The 17,459-nt window shown below is 41.9% G+C and overlaps 1 protein-coding gene across 1 annotated transcript in view; it reads right to left on the reverse strand.

The window, feature by feature from the left end:
• Window positions 1-7,121, reverse strand: part of Cog6 (component of oligomeric golgi complex 6) — a 43,155-nt gene extending 36,034 nt beyond the window's left edge. Inside the window, exons 1-5 of the mRNA XM_005343962.2 lie at window positions 6,969-7,121; window positions 5,500-5,643; window positions 4,134-4,205; window positions 2,476-2,534; window positions 557-668 (exon numbers count right to left, since the gene is read on the reverse strand). Coding sequence (XP_005344019.1) covers window positions 557-668; window positions 2,476-2,534; window positions 4,134-4,205; window positions 5,500-5,643; window positions 6,969-7,121 — 540 coding nt within the window. The remainder of the gene's footprint in view (window positions 1-556; window positions 669-2,475; window positions 2,535-4,133; window positions 4,206-5,499; window positions 5,644-6,968) is intronic.
• Window positions 7,122-17,459: the final 10,338 nt, after the last annotated feature.

Below are 17,459 nucleotides of genomic sequence, written 5' to 3' on the forward strand. Positions count from 1 at the left end.
AAAAACAAAAAAAACCCCAAGAAACACAAAAAGTTATGGAAGTAAGCAATGTATTGTTATCCCGGTCAAATCGGGAATAAACATAGATATGCATTGTTTACACAGAAAAAGGTGATGTAACAGGCTGAATCCTGTATTATTTCAGAAACACCCATTGTAGATAGACTAGCCTCAAACTCAAAGAGTTCACCGGCCTTGGTCCCCAGCATGCTGGGATTAAAGGCGTATGATACCACACCAGAATGAATAAAGAATATCTATCCTTTTAAACACAGATCTATAAATACAATCTGTACAAGAGCAGTTAACAAGTAGAACTAGTTCACAAAGGGCAGAGGTGGGAAAAGGGGAATGGAGAATTTTCTGTTGTTGTTTGGATTTTTTAGGTAGGTTGTACTTTGACTTCAAAAAACATGAATAACTTCGAAATAAACAAAAACCAAAAACTAATTAATATACATGCCTTAACCTCAAATTTAGATGGGAAAATTAGCTTTTAAAATCTCATCTCTGTAGCATTTGTAATTGCTACACTGTAAACAGCTAGCACACGCACCTCAGTGACAGGGCCCCCTCTTGTGCCTCTGAGAAGACCCATCTCGTCAGAAGTCAGCTGGAACTTGGATAAAAAGGCATCTGCTACTTGCGCTCTGATTTCTAGTCTTTGGCTATAACAAGAAAAACGAAATAGATTATGCTTTTGTACAACTACAAAGGAAATGATGTCCCTGACTAGTGAAAGAGTCTCAACATCTCTGAAAGCCTTGCAGGACTATCAGCAGGTACATGACTAAGCTCCTCAGGCATGCCGGCAACAGAGCTAGCTGATACTGCCCTGCAGGTCTGCATGCAGTGAAAGGTATTGCTCATTCTGGAAAGGAAGAACTATGCTCACAAATGGTACCTGTATTACTAACTTACACAGCCTCTCACAAAGGCCGTTTTCCAAGACAGAGATGTGCTCTTGATTTCAAGCAGTTTCTCTTAGTCATTAATATATCACATGAAATACATAGCAACAAAAGTTAATTCTGTTCGTCTTTATTTATTAGAATTTATGTTATTTTTTTTGTTAGAATTAATTTATGTTAGAATGAGAGTAAAAAAATAGGTCATGTCTCTGTTCTGGCTTTCCCCACTTGTGATGGCTATTCTTGGTTGTCAACTTGACTACATCTGGAATTAACTAAACCCAAATAACTGGCCACACCTATAAGGGATTTTTTTCTTAATTAAATCATTTGAAGTTGCAAGACTCGGTTCTAATCTGGACCTTTCAGGTGGGAAGACACACCTTTAATCCAGATCTTTGACCTTCTGGACCACACTTTTTGCTGGCAGCCTATATGAGGATGGGGAAGAAGGACGCTCTCTCTTTACCTGCTTGCTCTTGCCTTGCTAGCAAGTTCTTCCCTTGCTAGTAGATATTACAGTCTACTTCTTCAGGATCCCAGCATCTACCAGCTGAGACATCCAGTCTCATGGACTGAACAACTTCTGGATTCTTGGAACTTGCACTCATAGGCAGCCATTGTTGGATTAGCTGGACCACAGTCTGTAAGTCATTCTAATAAGTCTTTCTATGTATAGAGAACCCTAATACACCACTCTTTCTGCTCAACAATAAAAACAATACTGTAAACTCTTCCATCTGGATGTAGCCTAAGTGGGGTAGCCGGCAATTAGGAGAAGGCATGCTCTACACTAGAAGGCAGCCTGCAGGGACCATGGAACTGGAAGGGTTTCCATCCAAAGGCCAGTCACTCACTGCCAGAGCTGCCTGAGCAGCAACTCAACACTCCTGGTGTGTGAAGCCTGGATCTGGAACTGTATGCGTGGTGGATATACAGCTGGGCGTGGTGGATATACAGCTGGGCATGGTGGCTCTGTGTAGTTAATTTTAAGGGGTTCCATTAGTGTTTGAAATAAATACCTGGATTTAGCTCTACACAGAGCTAAAAGGTGTATGTCCTATTATCCAAAAGTCATCTTATATGTTTGAATTTTTAGATAAAGCACCAATACTTGTTTCACAGGTTTAAAGTAATTCCAAGCATCATAAAATTCCTTGAAACAACAGAAACTAACCATTTTACTTACAACCTTCTTCGGAGCTGATTTTCGACGTCTCTTTAGCACCACTTATCAGGCACGAGGAGAATCAGTCTCCCCGTGGTTTCATTCATTAAAATGGTGTCCCTGCCATCCTGATTGATCACATGCCTTATCATTACAACTGATTCCAAATACCAGTGACCTCCACTCCAAAACAGAAATAATCTCTAAAAACTAAGAACCAGGTATAATGTTCCCAATGATTTTTGTGTTAAAATTATTATTAGATAAAGTTTAGAAACTTGGGTCCTCTGTTAACCTTGAGTCACCTGTGCTTTATTTTCATTTGACATAGCATTATTTACCACGTTCCATTTAATCTGCTTCAGTAAGGAGGTGACTGGATAAAGAAACACTTACCTTTCCGCTTGAAGCTTAGTGGTTTTTACTATTAAATCTTGAGTCTGTTCTTTTGCTGCCTGGAATTATAAATACAGAGAACTTCAGTATATTATAATTGCATTAAACTAGTATTACCCTTCCTGGAATCTGGACAAATGGCAAAGAGCTCAAAAGGCTCAGGTAATTGGCATGGATATTTCAAGGCTCATGAGCTGTCTTTACAAGGCGTGCTCCCTCAAAGGTCTCAACACGTGCATGATGCTAGAACACAGAAGATGATAGTATCTGAATGTTTTTTAGCAAAGCAAAAGTACTGGGAGAGCAATCTGAGGGCAAGAACATGGCTTCAGTTGTGGACCTGTGAGCTGCACACCATGAGACCTCTAAATGGGGCTATGAATTAAATCACTGGTCTACAGAGGGCACAAAAGTGCAGGTGATGGGAATGAAGTCTCAGAGCTGGAAGACACAGGCACTGGACATAGACCTGGTTGCAAGCCTGGAGACTTGCATTTGCTCTCCAGAACCTACATGGTAAATGAAGAGAAACAACTCACAAAATTGTTCTCCAACTTACACACATATACCATGGATACACACAAAAAAATAATACAGAAATTAATGTAATAAAAAATTTAGGGCAACAGCAATGAAAGAAAAAACAAATGGCCAAGGATGGGAGGGACACAGGGTCCATGTCATACAAAGACACTGAACCAGAACTATGAACAAACTAAGTCTCCAGTGAGTGCACACTGTACCGTGCCCCCTAACAGACAGTAACACACAGAGCAGAGGAAGTCAGCCAATGCACACCATACAGTACACGGTAACAGACAACAACATGCAGAGCAGAGGGAGTCAGCCAGTTAAAAGAGAAGCTAGACTAAGCATCTCAAGGGAGCGGGTCATTTTCGTGCTGTAACAGTACAGTGAAGAGTCCAGCTTCTGTGGATCAGGTCTCTGGACCTGGAGGCAATTAAAGCCTCTACCTCCTTCCTGCAAAGTCTATTCTCAGTTGGAATTCTGTCTTTCTGCTTCCTAAACATCCTGTTGGAGAATGACGGCACCTGACTTCTAGTGATATTTTTAAGAAATACTGAACCGTGGTTCAGTGTGCCACTGACTCTTAGGAATACAGTTGAACATGGCAGCTCTAGACACTCCGCTACAACTGAGTCTCCACGTCCCACAGTGTCTCCAAATGCCTGCATTGCTTCATAGTTTCCCTTAAAGCTTAACTTCTACCCTTCTGTAGTCTAACATGAAGACATTTTACCTTGTACAGACCTAACCATCAGCTAGAGAGAACCCGAGGAAAATTTGTTATTCTATGATAAATCTTGTGTACAGAAATTTATATTTTTGAAGAATTTGCTGTTTTCCTCTAAGTATTTGCTACAAGTTCCTAAAGAACTTGTTCCTGCTGGACTCCGGCAGTAGAGATCTGAAAGACTCACCAACAGTCTACAGATCACTCTTCACAGCTTAGACAAAATATAAAGGCTCTTGGAGTTAACTAATATTAAGAAGCCATCACAAAAAAAAAAAAACCCACAAGGGCATTCATTTATGTATTTGGGCTCTTTTAAAACTATGACACTTACATACAGACTTCCTACATACATGCTAGATGTCCTGACATTTCTGAAAGAAACCCAGCCACCATGACACACCTGTAACCGGCTTGTCATGTCCTGACAACAGCTGCTCATGGCTTGCACATCTTCATTAATACTTTCGAGTTCCTGAAAGGGGAAAAAAAGAGTATCAACTATGTACATAACATAAAGACATTTCCCCTTTTTAGGCCAAATTCCATAGTTTCTATTGTTTTGTCAAAGCATAACAAAAGATCTTTATGAAATCCATCATTATGTATAATAAGTATCTGTAATGAAAGAAAGGAGAATCCATATTTCAAGTTGGAAATGATTAAAAAGAATATCTACTGTTATAAAGGTGTAAAAAAACTGGCCCACTTCTTTTAGAGGGTATATAAAAATCAAAAATATCTTATCAGGTGACTATTATTTTGCATACATCAACATAAAAATAACTACATAGGTAATAGATATATTAGCTAGACCTAACCACTTCAAATTTATACTTACTTCAAATTTATATGTATATGTAGAATTGTATATATATTTTTATCTGTCAATTTTTAAAATTGAAAAAAGAAAAAAAATCATAGCACAAAATAGTAAACGTACAACACACACAGGATAGTCAGGAATTCTCTAAGCAAATGAAAACTTAAATTTTAGCCAAGAATGGAATGTATAGGTAACAACTCTGATGAACCTGTACTTTTCAAAGATGTCTACACAAAGTTAAAACACACAGTGCTGAGGGCTGGAGAGACGGCTCAGAGGTTAAGGGTACTGACTGCTCTTCCAGAGGTACTGAGCTCAATTCCCAGCACCCACATGGTGGCCCACATCTGTAATGAGATCTGGTGTCCTCTTTTGCATGCAGGCATACATGCAGGCAGAACACTGTATACAAAACAAAACAAAAAACTTATGTAGTTTAGGAAATAACAAAAGTAACTCAATACTAATCAATCTCCAATGAAGAAAAGATCATCTGAGCAGTGCATGAAATGGGAAAATATTTCCTATGGAAAACCATTCAGAGAAATGTTATATTTTTATTAAGAAGTTACAATTCCTGGCTGGGTGGTGGTGTTGCACAACTTTATTCCCAGCATTTGGAGGCAGGGGCAGGCGGATCTCTGTGGGTTCAATGCCAACCTGATCTACAGAGTGAGCTCCGTAACAGCCAGAGAGAAATTCTCTTTCAAAAAAACAAAACAGACCAAAAACTTACAATTCCTAAGATAATTTCTCAAAATAAACATTACAACTTTTTAATAGAGGTAAAGAATACAGAAATCACAATAATTCAAATAAAAATGGAGTTATGTTGGTTTCTCTTTGATCACTTACATTATCAGCTAACACTGCAATTTAATGTTAAAAAACATCAAAACAGCAAACACATAGCTCCCTATAAAGGCGAAACGCAGTTCCTTACCTCCTTCACCTCCTTGAAAATGCTCACAAACTCCTCATTGATGGCCAGGCTCCTACGCTCAATATCGCCACGTAAATTTCTCCGAGTCCGCAAACTATTCTCCACAAAAAAAGCTGAAAGTGCCTTGAGAGCTTCCAACATCTCCTGCGCGAGGGACAACAGAGGAAAATCACCAGGGCTGACTTTTAGACGGTTCCTGATAACCCGGTCAAAGCTCAGTGAAATTATTTTTAATGGACTCATTTCCAGTAAATGACTCCAACAGTGTCCATCTTTCTAATTACTAAGCAGCAATCTTATTTCCAGAACACAGAAACTTATATATATACATATAATCATATATGTACAAGGTAATATACAGCAGAATTGCTTCGACAGCGATTCCGTATGCAATTAGTATATATCCTGAGAGATTTAGGTAACTGAAGCAACAAAGTATAGGCAGTTAAGGCAGCACCTTTCATGAGATAAAAATATGGACGTTTATATTAGGTTGGTGCAAAAGAAACTGATTTTGGAAAGTGAATTTTAAATCATCGTAACTCGGTTCAAACACCTTCATTAATTAAAACAGGAACCATTACAACTGGCACATTATTGCCAATGAGAAATGTTTACTTCTGTAATACAAACACCAATGTTTTGGATTCAGTGGACTCCTGGAGAGCATTTTATTCATTCTGTTGGTTGTGGAAGTGGTTTCCCTGCAAAAATGTTGTTGAGCTGTTTGAAGAAGTGAAGACAAATAGGGTGGGCGAGGCAAAACTCGACAGCTCAATTCATTCAAGTTTTGGAGCGCTGCTGTGTGTCAGGCAGTCTGGGGCTGGAGAAATGAGCTCTTTGTGCAGATCAATCCTTGCACCAGGGTTTGCAGTTTTAGAGTTGCTGTGCACTCTTATTGGGTGTAACGTCGTCTCATCGGGATTCAAAAAGCTGTTATTGATCACACTGGCAGTGAACCACACAAATCAACGACCACGACGTTGTTTCTGTTCCGGTTTGTTTTTGCGGGATTAAGGCTGATTTATGGGAAGTGCTCTGTAGTTTCTTCTTCAAACACAGAGCTTGGTATTCCAAGCCATCCTATTCAATCCATAATTTGTAGCATGTCACAATCCTATCTAGTCCCGAGCTTTACATTTCAGTCAACATTTTAAGGATTGTTCTTAAATACGTAGAGTCAAATTCTTGCTGACCGCTTATTTCCACTTGACCTACGTATTTATCCACCGCTTTACAGCTCTCGCTTTACGTGTGCGTGTGTGCCACGTATATGCCTGGCTACTCAACGCTGCAGAAGGGACAGCCAGCTCGGAGAAGAGCTGCCCGGTCTCTTCTAGAAGGGTCGGGGAGGCTGTGCGGGTAGGTGTTCGTGTAAAGAGCACAGCAGGGGCGGCGCACAAACACCGGTGCACAGCTAACGTCTCCCCGCTCCTCCCGGGGCCCCCGACCCCGCCCCCTCCGGTTACCTTGTCATTGTCCAACCGCGTCTCCAGGATCTTGTGCAGCTTGCGCGACAGCGGGTGGTTGGGCTGCGCGGGGGTCGAGCCCGCTCCATTACCGAGACCGTCGGCCGGCCCGGAGGCGGGGACCGCCGCCACCTCTCCGCCGGCGTCCGCCATGGCAGACAGACCCGGCGCACTGGGAGGACTGCGCGTGTGCACCCGCCAGCGCATGCGCACATCCGGCAGAGCATGCGCGCTGCGACCCGACAGGTTGTTTCCTTTAAAATCCTAGGAGGAGGCGAGAGACACATTCAGGAGAGAAGAAAACGTAGGTGCTGAAAGGGGCTTCGGGAATCTGAATCTAAAAAAATGCCTAACTAATGATGTAAAATACGCTAAAACCAGTAGCTGGCGTACGTGGTCAACAGAACTGATTCTAATTCAATTCCGTTATCTGAATTCATCCCTCTGAAAAACATCTGGAAGGTAAAGTATGGGCTAGGGCCTCTGGTGTGCTCTGGACAATCTACTTTGTTCACTGAGACAATGGAGTTAATAAACGTTGTTGGGCCAAGACAATATACAGAAGAAAGAAAAAAAGAAATGAAAGGCAAGACGGTTACTTGCAAGGACTTGTTCTTTTATCTGAGATTTGAAGGCGATTCAGAACCCCAATCCGATAAACCCTACCTGTAAAAGCCCAGGAAAAAAAGGAACTTTGCTTTCTTGCAAACTATAAAAAAAAAAAAGCCAGTGTAGCTGGAAAACCTTGAACAAGAAACGGTTTTGTGTGTATATATTTTTTCACTGTATACATGCAATGCCTGTTGAAGCCAGAAGAGGGCGTCACATCCCCAGGAGCTGGAGTTACAGATGGTTGCGAGCACCACGTGGATCCTGAGAACTGAACCCAGAGCCTGTGCAAGAGCAGCCAGTGCTCTTAACCCGTGAGCAATCTCTCCAGCCTCCGCTATCACTTTTTGGTTTAAATAACATGATTTATTAATAATGGCTATATTGGGATGGTGTTAATGAACCTTCTCATTTTCAGATTCACTTTATCGCCCTGGTCTTATTCCTAGGCATTTGCTCCATGACAGCAACACTCTCGCTATAATGTGTTACTGAGCACAAACACATCGCAAATTTCAACTCTCCGCGCACTAACCCCTGCAGCCTACTTTAGTCTTTTCCAGATGTTTTAGCAAAAAGTCTATACTTGTTAGCTTAGAAACAAGAGAAACTTATTTCTCATTGTTCTGGAGGATGAGTGGTCCAGGATCAAGGTGCCAACAGACCTAGAGTCTGCTGGGCATCCCTTGCCCGTGTCTACCAATGGACATACTTGTGCTCCTGATAGAAAGGAGGCTGAGCTGGCTCTCCGAGGTCTTTTATAAGACACAGATCCTCATGATCTAATTATACCCCCAGGTTCAGTCTCCAAACTTTGTTGGCAGTCAGGAAGTCAGTGTCTGAATTTTAGGACGACACAGCATTCAGACCAAAGCCCACTCTTCCAAAGATGTCAGACCCGTGACCTTTATCAACCTCTATATATCTTTCATATTCCTCTCAAATAACTCTCTTCCCACCACTTCTTAAAAAGAATTGATTACTCTCCCATGCAAAGTCCATAGCAATAAAAACGTAACTCCTATTATAAGTCCCTCATGATTTATAAAAAACATTATGTTTTTGGTCATTACTTGCACGAAGGAGACCCTCAGTCTAATCTGGCTTCGTATTCCACTCAAGTGAAGCTTTTGCTGCGCTTCCCACTTTTGTCACAGCTAGCCTCTTAGCATATACTGCAGTCTGCACGGAAAGGTAACTGTCAATTGCCAGTCTCACAGAAGCTGTTACTTAAGAAAGAAAAGATAGAAGAGAATGGGCAAATGCTGCAGTTTTCATTCCAGCAACTGTCCCCAAGCTGATCAAAGTTTGCTATCCAGTGAGGTGACCTCCATGGTCGCACAAAGAGAAGCAGAGCCCTTGATGGATCTGCTGCGTGAGGGTTCCTCAGTTTGCTTTTCATTTTGCCCTAGAGCACGGCGGTTCTCTAGGTCCCCAACTTGCCCCCACAGTCCACAGCTAAGTCCAGTTCTCCTTAGGGTCTGTCACACATCTACCTAAGCCTCTTTTAGTTTGTTCACCCAGTATCATAAGGGGCTCTCAGCCCCTGCAGATTCTGTCTTAAGGTCCTAATATCTTTCGATGCCAGACCTTGTCTTTGTCAATTGTAAGCAGCAAGATGTCTGAGCAGGTTGAAGTTCCAATATTGGGGTTAAGATGATTATAGGGTTTTTTTTTTAAATACAGAGAGTACTATGATGAAAGGTCCCATTCTACACACACACACACACACACACACACACACACACACACACACACACACACGGGGGGGGAGAGAGAAAGAGAGAATACACACAACACACTTTGTTTCTAGATTATATATATAATGGGAGGTAATGAACAAAGGTAATGAAGTCTAGTCTAAGCATGGGCCCTAAATTAATAAGATACCATTTCCTGACTGTTCTATAGCAGGTTATGCATAGTTTCTATATTATAGGTAGTCCCTTCTTCAAAGTGAAATGTCTACCAAAACTAATGAAGTCCACGTTTATTCTTTCTTTCAGTGTAAAGAAGTTTGATGTAAGAAGCAAGCTGTATGTGATATTATGGGGATGTAGACAGTATTCAGTAATTGGTGAGGAGCAGAAAATCAAGCTCCTTCCAGTATGACTTTAGCTGGAAAGAATGAAATATTCCTTTCTTCCCAAGGAAAGAAGTCGAATTATCCCATGCATCCAATCCTCCTGGTGTGTATGGACATTCAGAGGCTCTGCTTTGACTGCCCTCCCTCGGCAAAGTGGGTGCTCAATAGTTAGTGTAAGGAAATGCCTGTTGTTGAATCCATAGTCTTAACACTATTTTACTTCCTTCCTGGGCTCAGATGGGTGGCTAGGAAGAAGGATAGCTGACACAGAATTGATGACATGCTAATCTTGTTACCAAGAGCAAGCATTGTAATGGGGCCTTTGATATACAAGCATTCATAGGAATCACAAATGATTTTTTTGTGCTTGTGCCCTGATCCCTAAGCTAATTTATTGGCTACATGAGAAGGCAGTTCATAGAACTGCAGGCTGAGAACATGGACGGAAATCACCCGACAGTGTGGGGCTTTGGGAGAGGAGCCACTGGACAGATTTTAGGACCACCGTCCATTTTTCTGCTTTTGCAGAACATTTTTTTGCACAGCATTCAGAGTCTGGATACAAGCTCACCTTGGCTGCATGCCCATCTATTGATCAAGACAGCGTGATTTACAGACCCAACCTGACAGCATACAACTCAGGAGAGTTATTTCTAGTCGATGTAATAACTATAAATTTGTGGTTTGCGAGACAGGTCAGAAAGTAATCCATAGAAGAAAGGTGCAAAATCCAGCTAGGTAGTGAAGATATTAGTCACAGCACTAGCATGGGAGCGGAAGGGTAAGAACCAATTAACTTCAGCAGTCAGTGGAGATTGATTGTAATTGGGAGGGGGCGAGTTAGCAGTAAGATGTCAGGAACCCAAATTAGGCAATTAAATTTATGCAATGGGTTAGAGTTGGAAGTTGTGGTAAAGGTAAAATAGGCAGGTGAGGCCACTTGCAAGAAGAGGAAAGGAGTTGAAAAGCCTCTTTTCTGCACCAATGAATCCATTGTATAACACACAGCCTAAGTCAAACTTGCTGGAGAAAGTAGGTCCTAGGTCTTTGTCCAGAATCTCTAAGAACTACATTGAAGTTTTTGAACAGATGGAGGATAGATAACTTAGTTTCTGAATGGTGTGAAGATATGCACGGATGAAGACAAGGATTGAATCAAATCCTGGGAATCTAAATCTTCCTGTACCAAATTTAGAAAGGAGAAGGCAAAAACAGGACTCACAACACAGACAATACATGGAAAGGAAAAGAAGAAAATTTAACAGTACATCTGTCTGTCTCAATAGAGTGAATGATTTTGTTTTGAAACTTTGGCACATTGAACCTGCTATTTCAGCTCTTAATGTTTTCATTTCAATTTAAAAGGTACAGCATTAATAGGCACATTTGGCCAGTATGGTAGCTACCACTTTATCTGCAGGGGGTAACTTGTATAATCTCTGGTAGACATCTGAAATTGCAGCTAGTACAAAGCTCTCTATATGCGATTTTCTACATCCACAGACTTCGTTTTGACTGACACCTGCACAAGAAACCTGTGATGGCTAATCTTGATTGTCTACTTGACCATGTCTGGAATCAACCAGAACCCAAGCAGCCGGACATTCTAGTAAAGGAATTGCTTAAACAGATTATCTGAAGCAGGAAGACACACCTTAGATCTGTCTCACACCTTCCGGTGACAGCCCACTTAAAATGAGATGGAAGAAGGAGACATTTGCTCTTTGCTTGCCTGCCCTCCCTCTCCCTGACCTGTTCCTCTAGCCTGTTGCTTTGACTTCATTTCTTTAGGATTCCAGCGGTCATCGCTTTGTGTTACACGTTCCTGTGGTGTTACAAACATGGCAGGCTATGCATGTTATTATTATAAACACACTGCAAGTTGTTGACTATGATCGTGGGAAAGAAGAAATATTTCACACCAAGTATCCTACTAACCTGGACTCAATTAGCTTCATTATTCAGTGCTAAGGGAAATCAAATTCTTAGGCCAACCTCAGATTCCTAAAACATATCCAATGAACTACAGGTGGTAAGGATGCCATTGATACCAAGGGTATTGATATGTGATGTATTTTAGGTAAGGAATTTAGCAAGGAATTTTATGGCACTTATTAATCTTAAATTTAGGTTGATCAGAAAACTGGCAAATATCTGGTAACAATGAAGCTACTAAAAATGTACACATTGTTACTAAAATATTGTGAGTTTTAAAAATGCTAAGGAGGGCCACAAAAATCAAACACAGATGGCTAAAAGCAATTTGTTTCATGAGCACAGATTTATGATGCAGTTAATCATATTTAAATTATATATGTGTAGCTCGGTCGTTAAGCCATTTCTCCACAACTGCAAATTAATATTAACGAGCAATCTGATGACACTCAAAAGCAGCATTCTGTCACTGTGCTAGAGCAATCGTTGATTTTCATTTAAATATTAATGTGACACAATTCTGTCAGCTTAAGGAAATAATTGTCCAGAAGCAGCAAGACCTCAGTCTGGGGAGGCGCTCCTAGATTTGAGAGCAAAGCATCAATCAGCAGTGACTGCTCAGCAAATGTCAATCATTTTCCAGCCATGGGCAGGTGACTTAGGATGATTTACATACTCATTGTACATAGCTGATTCGGTTTGCAGTCTGGGGCCAGTCTGCTTAAGGAGCTGCCTGGTGTCTGCGATGGACTGGTTCATGATGGGCAAGCAATTCACTCATTGGGTTGTGAGCACTGCCACTCGGTCAGTAGAGGGAAGAGCCCGAGAAAAGAGTGGCCATAGACTGGCCTTTGTGAGGTCCCAGGCTCCCACTGAGGGGCCTGATGGGAGATGGGCCGCAGGTTCCCAAGATCAGGCCTACTCTCTAAAGCCAACAGAATGAAACCATGTTACCTCACGCTGGAGCAGAGGAGACTTGCTTTTCTCAAACTGTAGGGAGTGACTTCATGCTTCTGTAGCTGGTCTGGGAAAGCACTATATACTTTGAGGTTTCTAAGTAATTTAACCTAGCCATCCACACTGAATCATTTTTTATCTAAAATATGCTTGACAGTTACATTTGAGCAGAAAAAGAAATGGTCAAGGAGAGGGATTTTATATGTAATTAAACATGAATTGTGTATGTCCAGTTTGTACTCCCCTTCTGCCGTGACTCAACATTGCTGTGGATATGCAGGGTGGAGGAAAGTGGTCCAAGTGGAGAGGAAGAAGCCACAGAAACACTTCAGTTGAGCCTAGAAGGATGTCAGAGATATTTTAGATGCCCAGGGACCATGTGGTTTCAGAGAGAAGTCTGAGAACAAAATGCTCAAGTTTTGACTAATTTTTTTCATTTCATTTTTTTTCTCTCTCAACATCCATCCTGTTTTCAGCCCTTGAATCCGTGGATGAAGACGCGAGGTTAGAGACACATGACGTCCAGCAGCCCCATGGCAGAGTCGGTCATTGCCAGGACGATCACTTCTGTTAGAACCCACAATGGCACGTAAAACCCTGAGACTGGGCTCTCGTCCTTACTCCTGGCATAGCAACAGTCAGGCAGAATAGAACCCCTGAGTCTGTTTCCTCATTGGTGGGTGGACAGAATCCTGCTGCCAAACGCTGCCACTACAACCTAAATCAGAGCTAGTGTCCATCTGAGAACACACTGAGCTGCGACGTGTTTCTCGAAGGTAAGGTTTAATCCTCAGGACACAACGTGGACACGGGCATAGAGAAAATAATATTTCTGACGCAAAAGTTTCATTTTGGAATATTTGTAAATGTATGGGAATTACAAAGAGAACGCAGTGAGCTCTCATTTGCCCTCGATCCGTGTTGGTGTATCCTCATGCCAATCTAGTATTCTTGTGGTACATTTGTTCACACCATGGAACAATGCTTCTTTGCAGAAGCCAGGGAAGAATGCTGTGTACTGGCTTGCCCCCATGGCTTGCTCAGTCTGCTTTTATTATTATTATTATTACTATCACTATTACTATTATTATTAAACCCAGGACCACTAGCCCAGTGATGGCACCACCCACAATGCACTGGGCCCTACTTCATTGATCACTAATTAAGAAACTGCCTCACAGGCTTGTCTGGTGCCTGATCTTATGGAGCCACTTTCTTCATTAGGTTTCCTCTTCTCAGATGACTTCATCTTGTGTCAACTTGACATAAAACTATCCAGTGCAGTAATTCTCCGAATTCCATTTTATTTTTCCTAGATTGACAGGGGCAGACTTTTACAGGTATTCAGTAAATTGGCCTCAGTCTTCACTGATGCTGTCTGGTTAGCTTAGGTTTGGTGTAACAATGTGGCATCAACGATGCCTGGCGTCTACATAAGATCATTGATGATGTTCACTTATTCACCTAAGTGAGGCCACATCTGTAGACTTAATTGCAGTTACTCTATTGCCCTTTTCATATACCATGTGGGTATGGGTCACTCAGTCCAGCCCACCTTCAAGGACCAGAGGGATAAATTTATACCCACAAGGAAGAGTAGCCAGCAGACATCAGTATGTGTCTGTGTGTGTGTGTGGGGGGGATATATCTACATCTACTAATTGGAATTATTCTGTCTCCAGGAAATCAATATGTTTTTAAGCCATCAAATAATGGAAACCAAGTTATTAGACTTGAGGTTCCTTCTCCTATTTTTTGCCTCTTTTTTCTGTTTTGGTGATAATGAGAAGTATAAACTTTAAATCTGTAAGCAGAGAGCAGATGAGAGTTGAAGACTCCTATCGTAAGACTCTTGAAGCCTGGCGTTCTTGCCTATAGGAGTTGCTTCTTGAAGTGCTAAACTATACCTCTCTGGCCCCAGCAGGTGTCGCTGTTGAGAAATAGATATTTCGTCTCTGCTTTGATCTGACCATTAATACTTGGATTGAAGGGAGGTACCTTATCCATTATTATCATCCTTCCAGGATAGATTTCTTTTTGAAGTATATAAGAATAAATAACATTAAGTTTCTCAAACGATCAATATGAGATCATATTGAAATGATCAATATGAAATCAATGTGGGGTTCTATATCAGTTTCAAAGCTAGTACTGTTTTAGCCGACTTCCTCATGTTCAGAATTCAGACCTAGAATTCAGTCTAGAAATAGTGAACATGGACAACAGAATGGCGCATAAAAATGTGTTTGGCACTGAAATCACAACATCTACTGTGCCGCTCCACACCTTCTGTTCTGAATGGCTACTCTAGCTACAGAGAAGTTCATTGATTTGTGGTACTAGGTCTGATTAACTTCAGTGTGTGAGCTTTTTGTTAGTATATGACTTTTTATACTATAATTTAAAATAAAAAACAAAGGATTTGAAGATCATTGATTTTTTGCAGATTATTTTGCATCTAATACAATGGTCGTTTTCAAGAACAATTATTAGAACTGATAAATATAGGTAAGAGCTACTGTGTTTTGACCTAACACTATTTTGTAAGGACTTTGGGGATCAAAAGGGTGTGTTTTCTTTTGTCGACCTGTTGAATTAGGAGCGGCGGGGCTGCGTCCCCAGCACCCGGCCGCCTGCATGGCTAGCTTTATACCCGAAATAATTACACGGAAACTGTATTCTTTTAAACACTGCTTGACCCATTAGTTCCAGCCTCTTATTGGCTAGCTCTTACATATTGATCTAACCCATTTCTATTAACCTGTATAGCCCACAAGCTGGCTTACCAGGAATGATCTTAACCTGCATCTGCCTGGAGCAGGAGAATCATGGCGACTCTCTGACTCAGCTTCTTTCTCCCAGCCTTCTGTTCTGTTTACTCCACCCACCTAAGGGTTGGCCTATCAAGGGGCCTAGGCAGTTTCTTTATTCCTTAACCAATGAAATCAACAGATTGATATATGACACTCCCACATCATCGACCCAAACTCCTTTTGCTTTTCTAGGTTACTTTAGTGACCGTTTGGCCCTCAGATTACAAAGGAGGATGCTTTAGGTGAGGGCTAAACCGGATTGACAGGATGGGTTCAGAGATAACATGGAGAAACAAAGCCTCATTAGAGGAGAGCCTTCTGAAGCCTTCACTCAGATCTCAGGAGCTCGGGGGCAACATCTATTCCTTCTTCTTCCGTATGCCCAATAATCTCTAAGAAGGCCAGTTACAGGGAAATTCTTTCCTGGTCATCATCCTAATACTGAAAACTTAATAATAGATGAAAATTGGGATGCATTCTGATTATTTTTATGTGGTTGGAAGGTTTTCATTTGCTTGGAGAAGACTCTCGTGTAGCCTGGGCTTCCCTACGACTTCTGATCCCCTGTCCAGCTGTCTTTGTCTCCTTCAGGCCGGGTTATGGGTGTGCACGATTAAGCCTGATTTATGTGGTGTTGGGAATCAAATCCAGGGCTTTCCATGAGTCCTACCAACTCAGCTACATCCCCTGTCCGAATGTGTCTCTCTTTAAATCATGGAGGGCCACTGAGATGTCTCAGGGGTCAAAGTCTCTTCCATGGCACCAGGATCTCTGCTGGGTGTTTTGAACTTCCAAGGCTTTCTCTATGACTTTACTGGCATACTAAGGTAAGAAACCTGATACCAGCCTGATGGGCCATTGGCAATCACCCTGTCCCTCTCATGACATTGTCTAATTGTCCTGAACTCACTGGCATTTGGGAGCGGGTCACTTAGGAGATGAACAAGAATGAGAGAAATATGTTTTATAATCAGGGTTTATTAAAAAGAAAAATAAAAGGCCAGAGAGCTCCCTAGTGCTTTCTGCACTGCAGAGACACAACTAGAGAAAGGAAGGGAGGGAGGGAGGAAGGGAGGGAAAGAGGGAGGAAAGAGAAGGAAGGAAGGAAGGAAGGAAGGAAGGAAGGAAGGAAGGAAGGAAGGAAGGAAGGTTAATTGATTCCCTCTGTCAGATAAGGTAAACTGGAAAGAGATCGGATAGCTGCTATCTGTAGGCCAGGAAGCTGGTCTCAGTAGATGTGGAGTCTTCTGATAGACTTCATACCCACTCGAACTATGAGAGAGATACTTCCATTGTCAAAAAACTGTCTCTGGAGTTCTTGGATTTTGTTACTGCAGGCCAGTGGCTCTCGATTGCCATCCTCCTGTTTGGAGTAAGAAACAGGATAATCGGATCCTCATTTTCCAGTGTTACTTGTCCAAGGTCAGACAGCATTTGGCAGCTAAATCAAGCCCAGGACTGTGTGTCCCTGCCTTCTAACTATGCTTAAATCTTACCAGGATCTTTTTTTGTGCCTTCCTCTTTTCTTCTTTACACTTAAAGATGCGAGTCGGAGGGCATCACTCAAACAGCAGATATTTACCCTCTGTCTCTTTCATTTAACCAGATGCAAGGCATTTCTCAACTAAACTGGGTTTCTTCCCTTCTCTGTCTTTTCTGAGCTACACCCATGTTCAAATAAGCCCCGTGATGGCTTCTAACCTATGCAGCAGACGGTACGTAAAGAACATAACTTTTGTTTTGTCTTGTTTTTCAAGACAGGGTTTCTCAGTAGCTATGGAGCCAGTCCTGGAACTCGCCCTGTAGACCAGGCTGGCCTCGAACTCACAGAGATCTGCCTGCCTCTGCCTCCCGAGTGCTGGGATTAAAGGCCCGCACCACCGCCACCCAGCAGAATGTAACAATTTATCAGTAAGCATAATATGTGTAATTTCTGGTTGAGCATCGTTTGTAAATTGGGTGTGGTGACACAGACACCTTTAATCCCAGCACTCTGGAGGCAGAAGCAAGTGGATCTCTGAGTTTGAAGCCAGCCTGGTGGACGTGGAGAGATTCGGGACAACTGGGGCCACACGAAAGAAAAAGAGCGCA

This window comes from Microtus ochrogaster, chromosome 1 (assembly GCF_000317375.1).
Source record: "Microtus ochrogaster isolate Prairie Vole_2 chromosome 1, MicOch1.0, whole genome shotgun sequence".
NCBI classification, from domain to species: Eukaryota; Metazoa; Chordata; class Mammalia; order Rodentia; family Cricetidae; genus Microtus; species Microtus ochrogaster.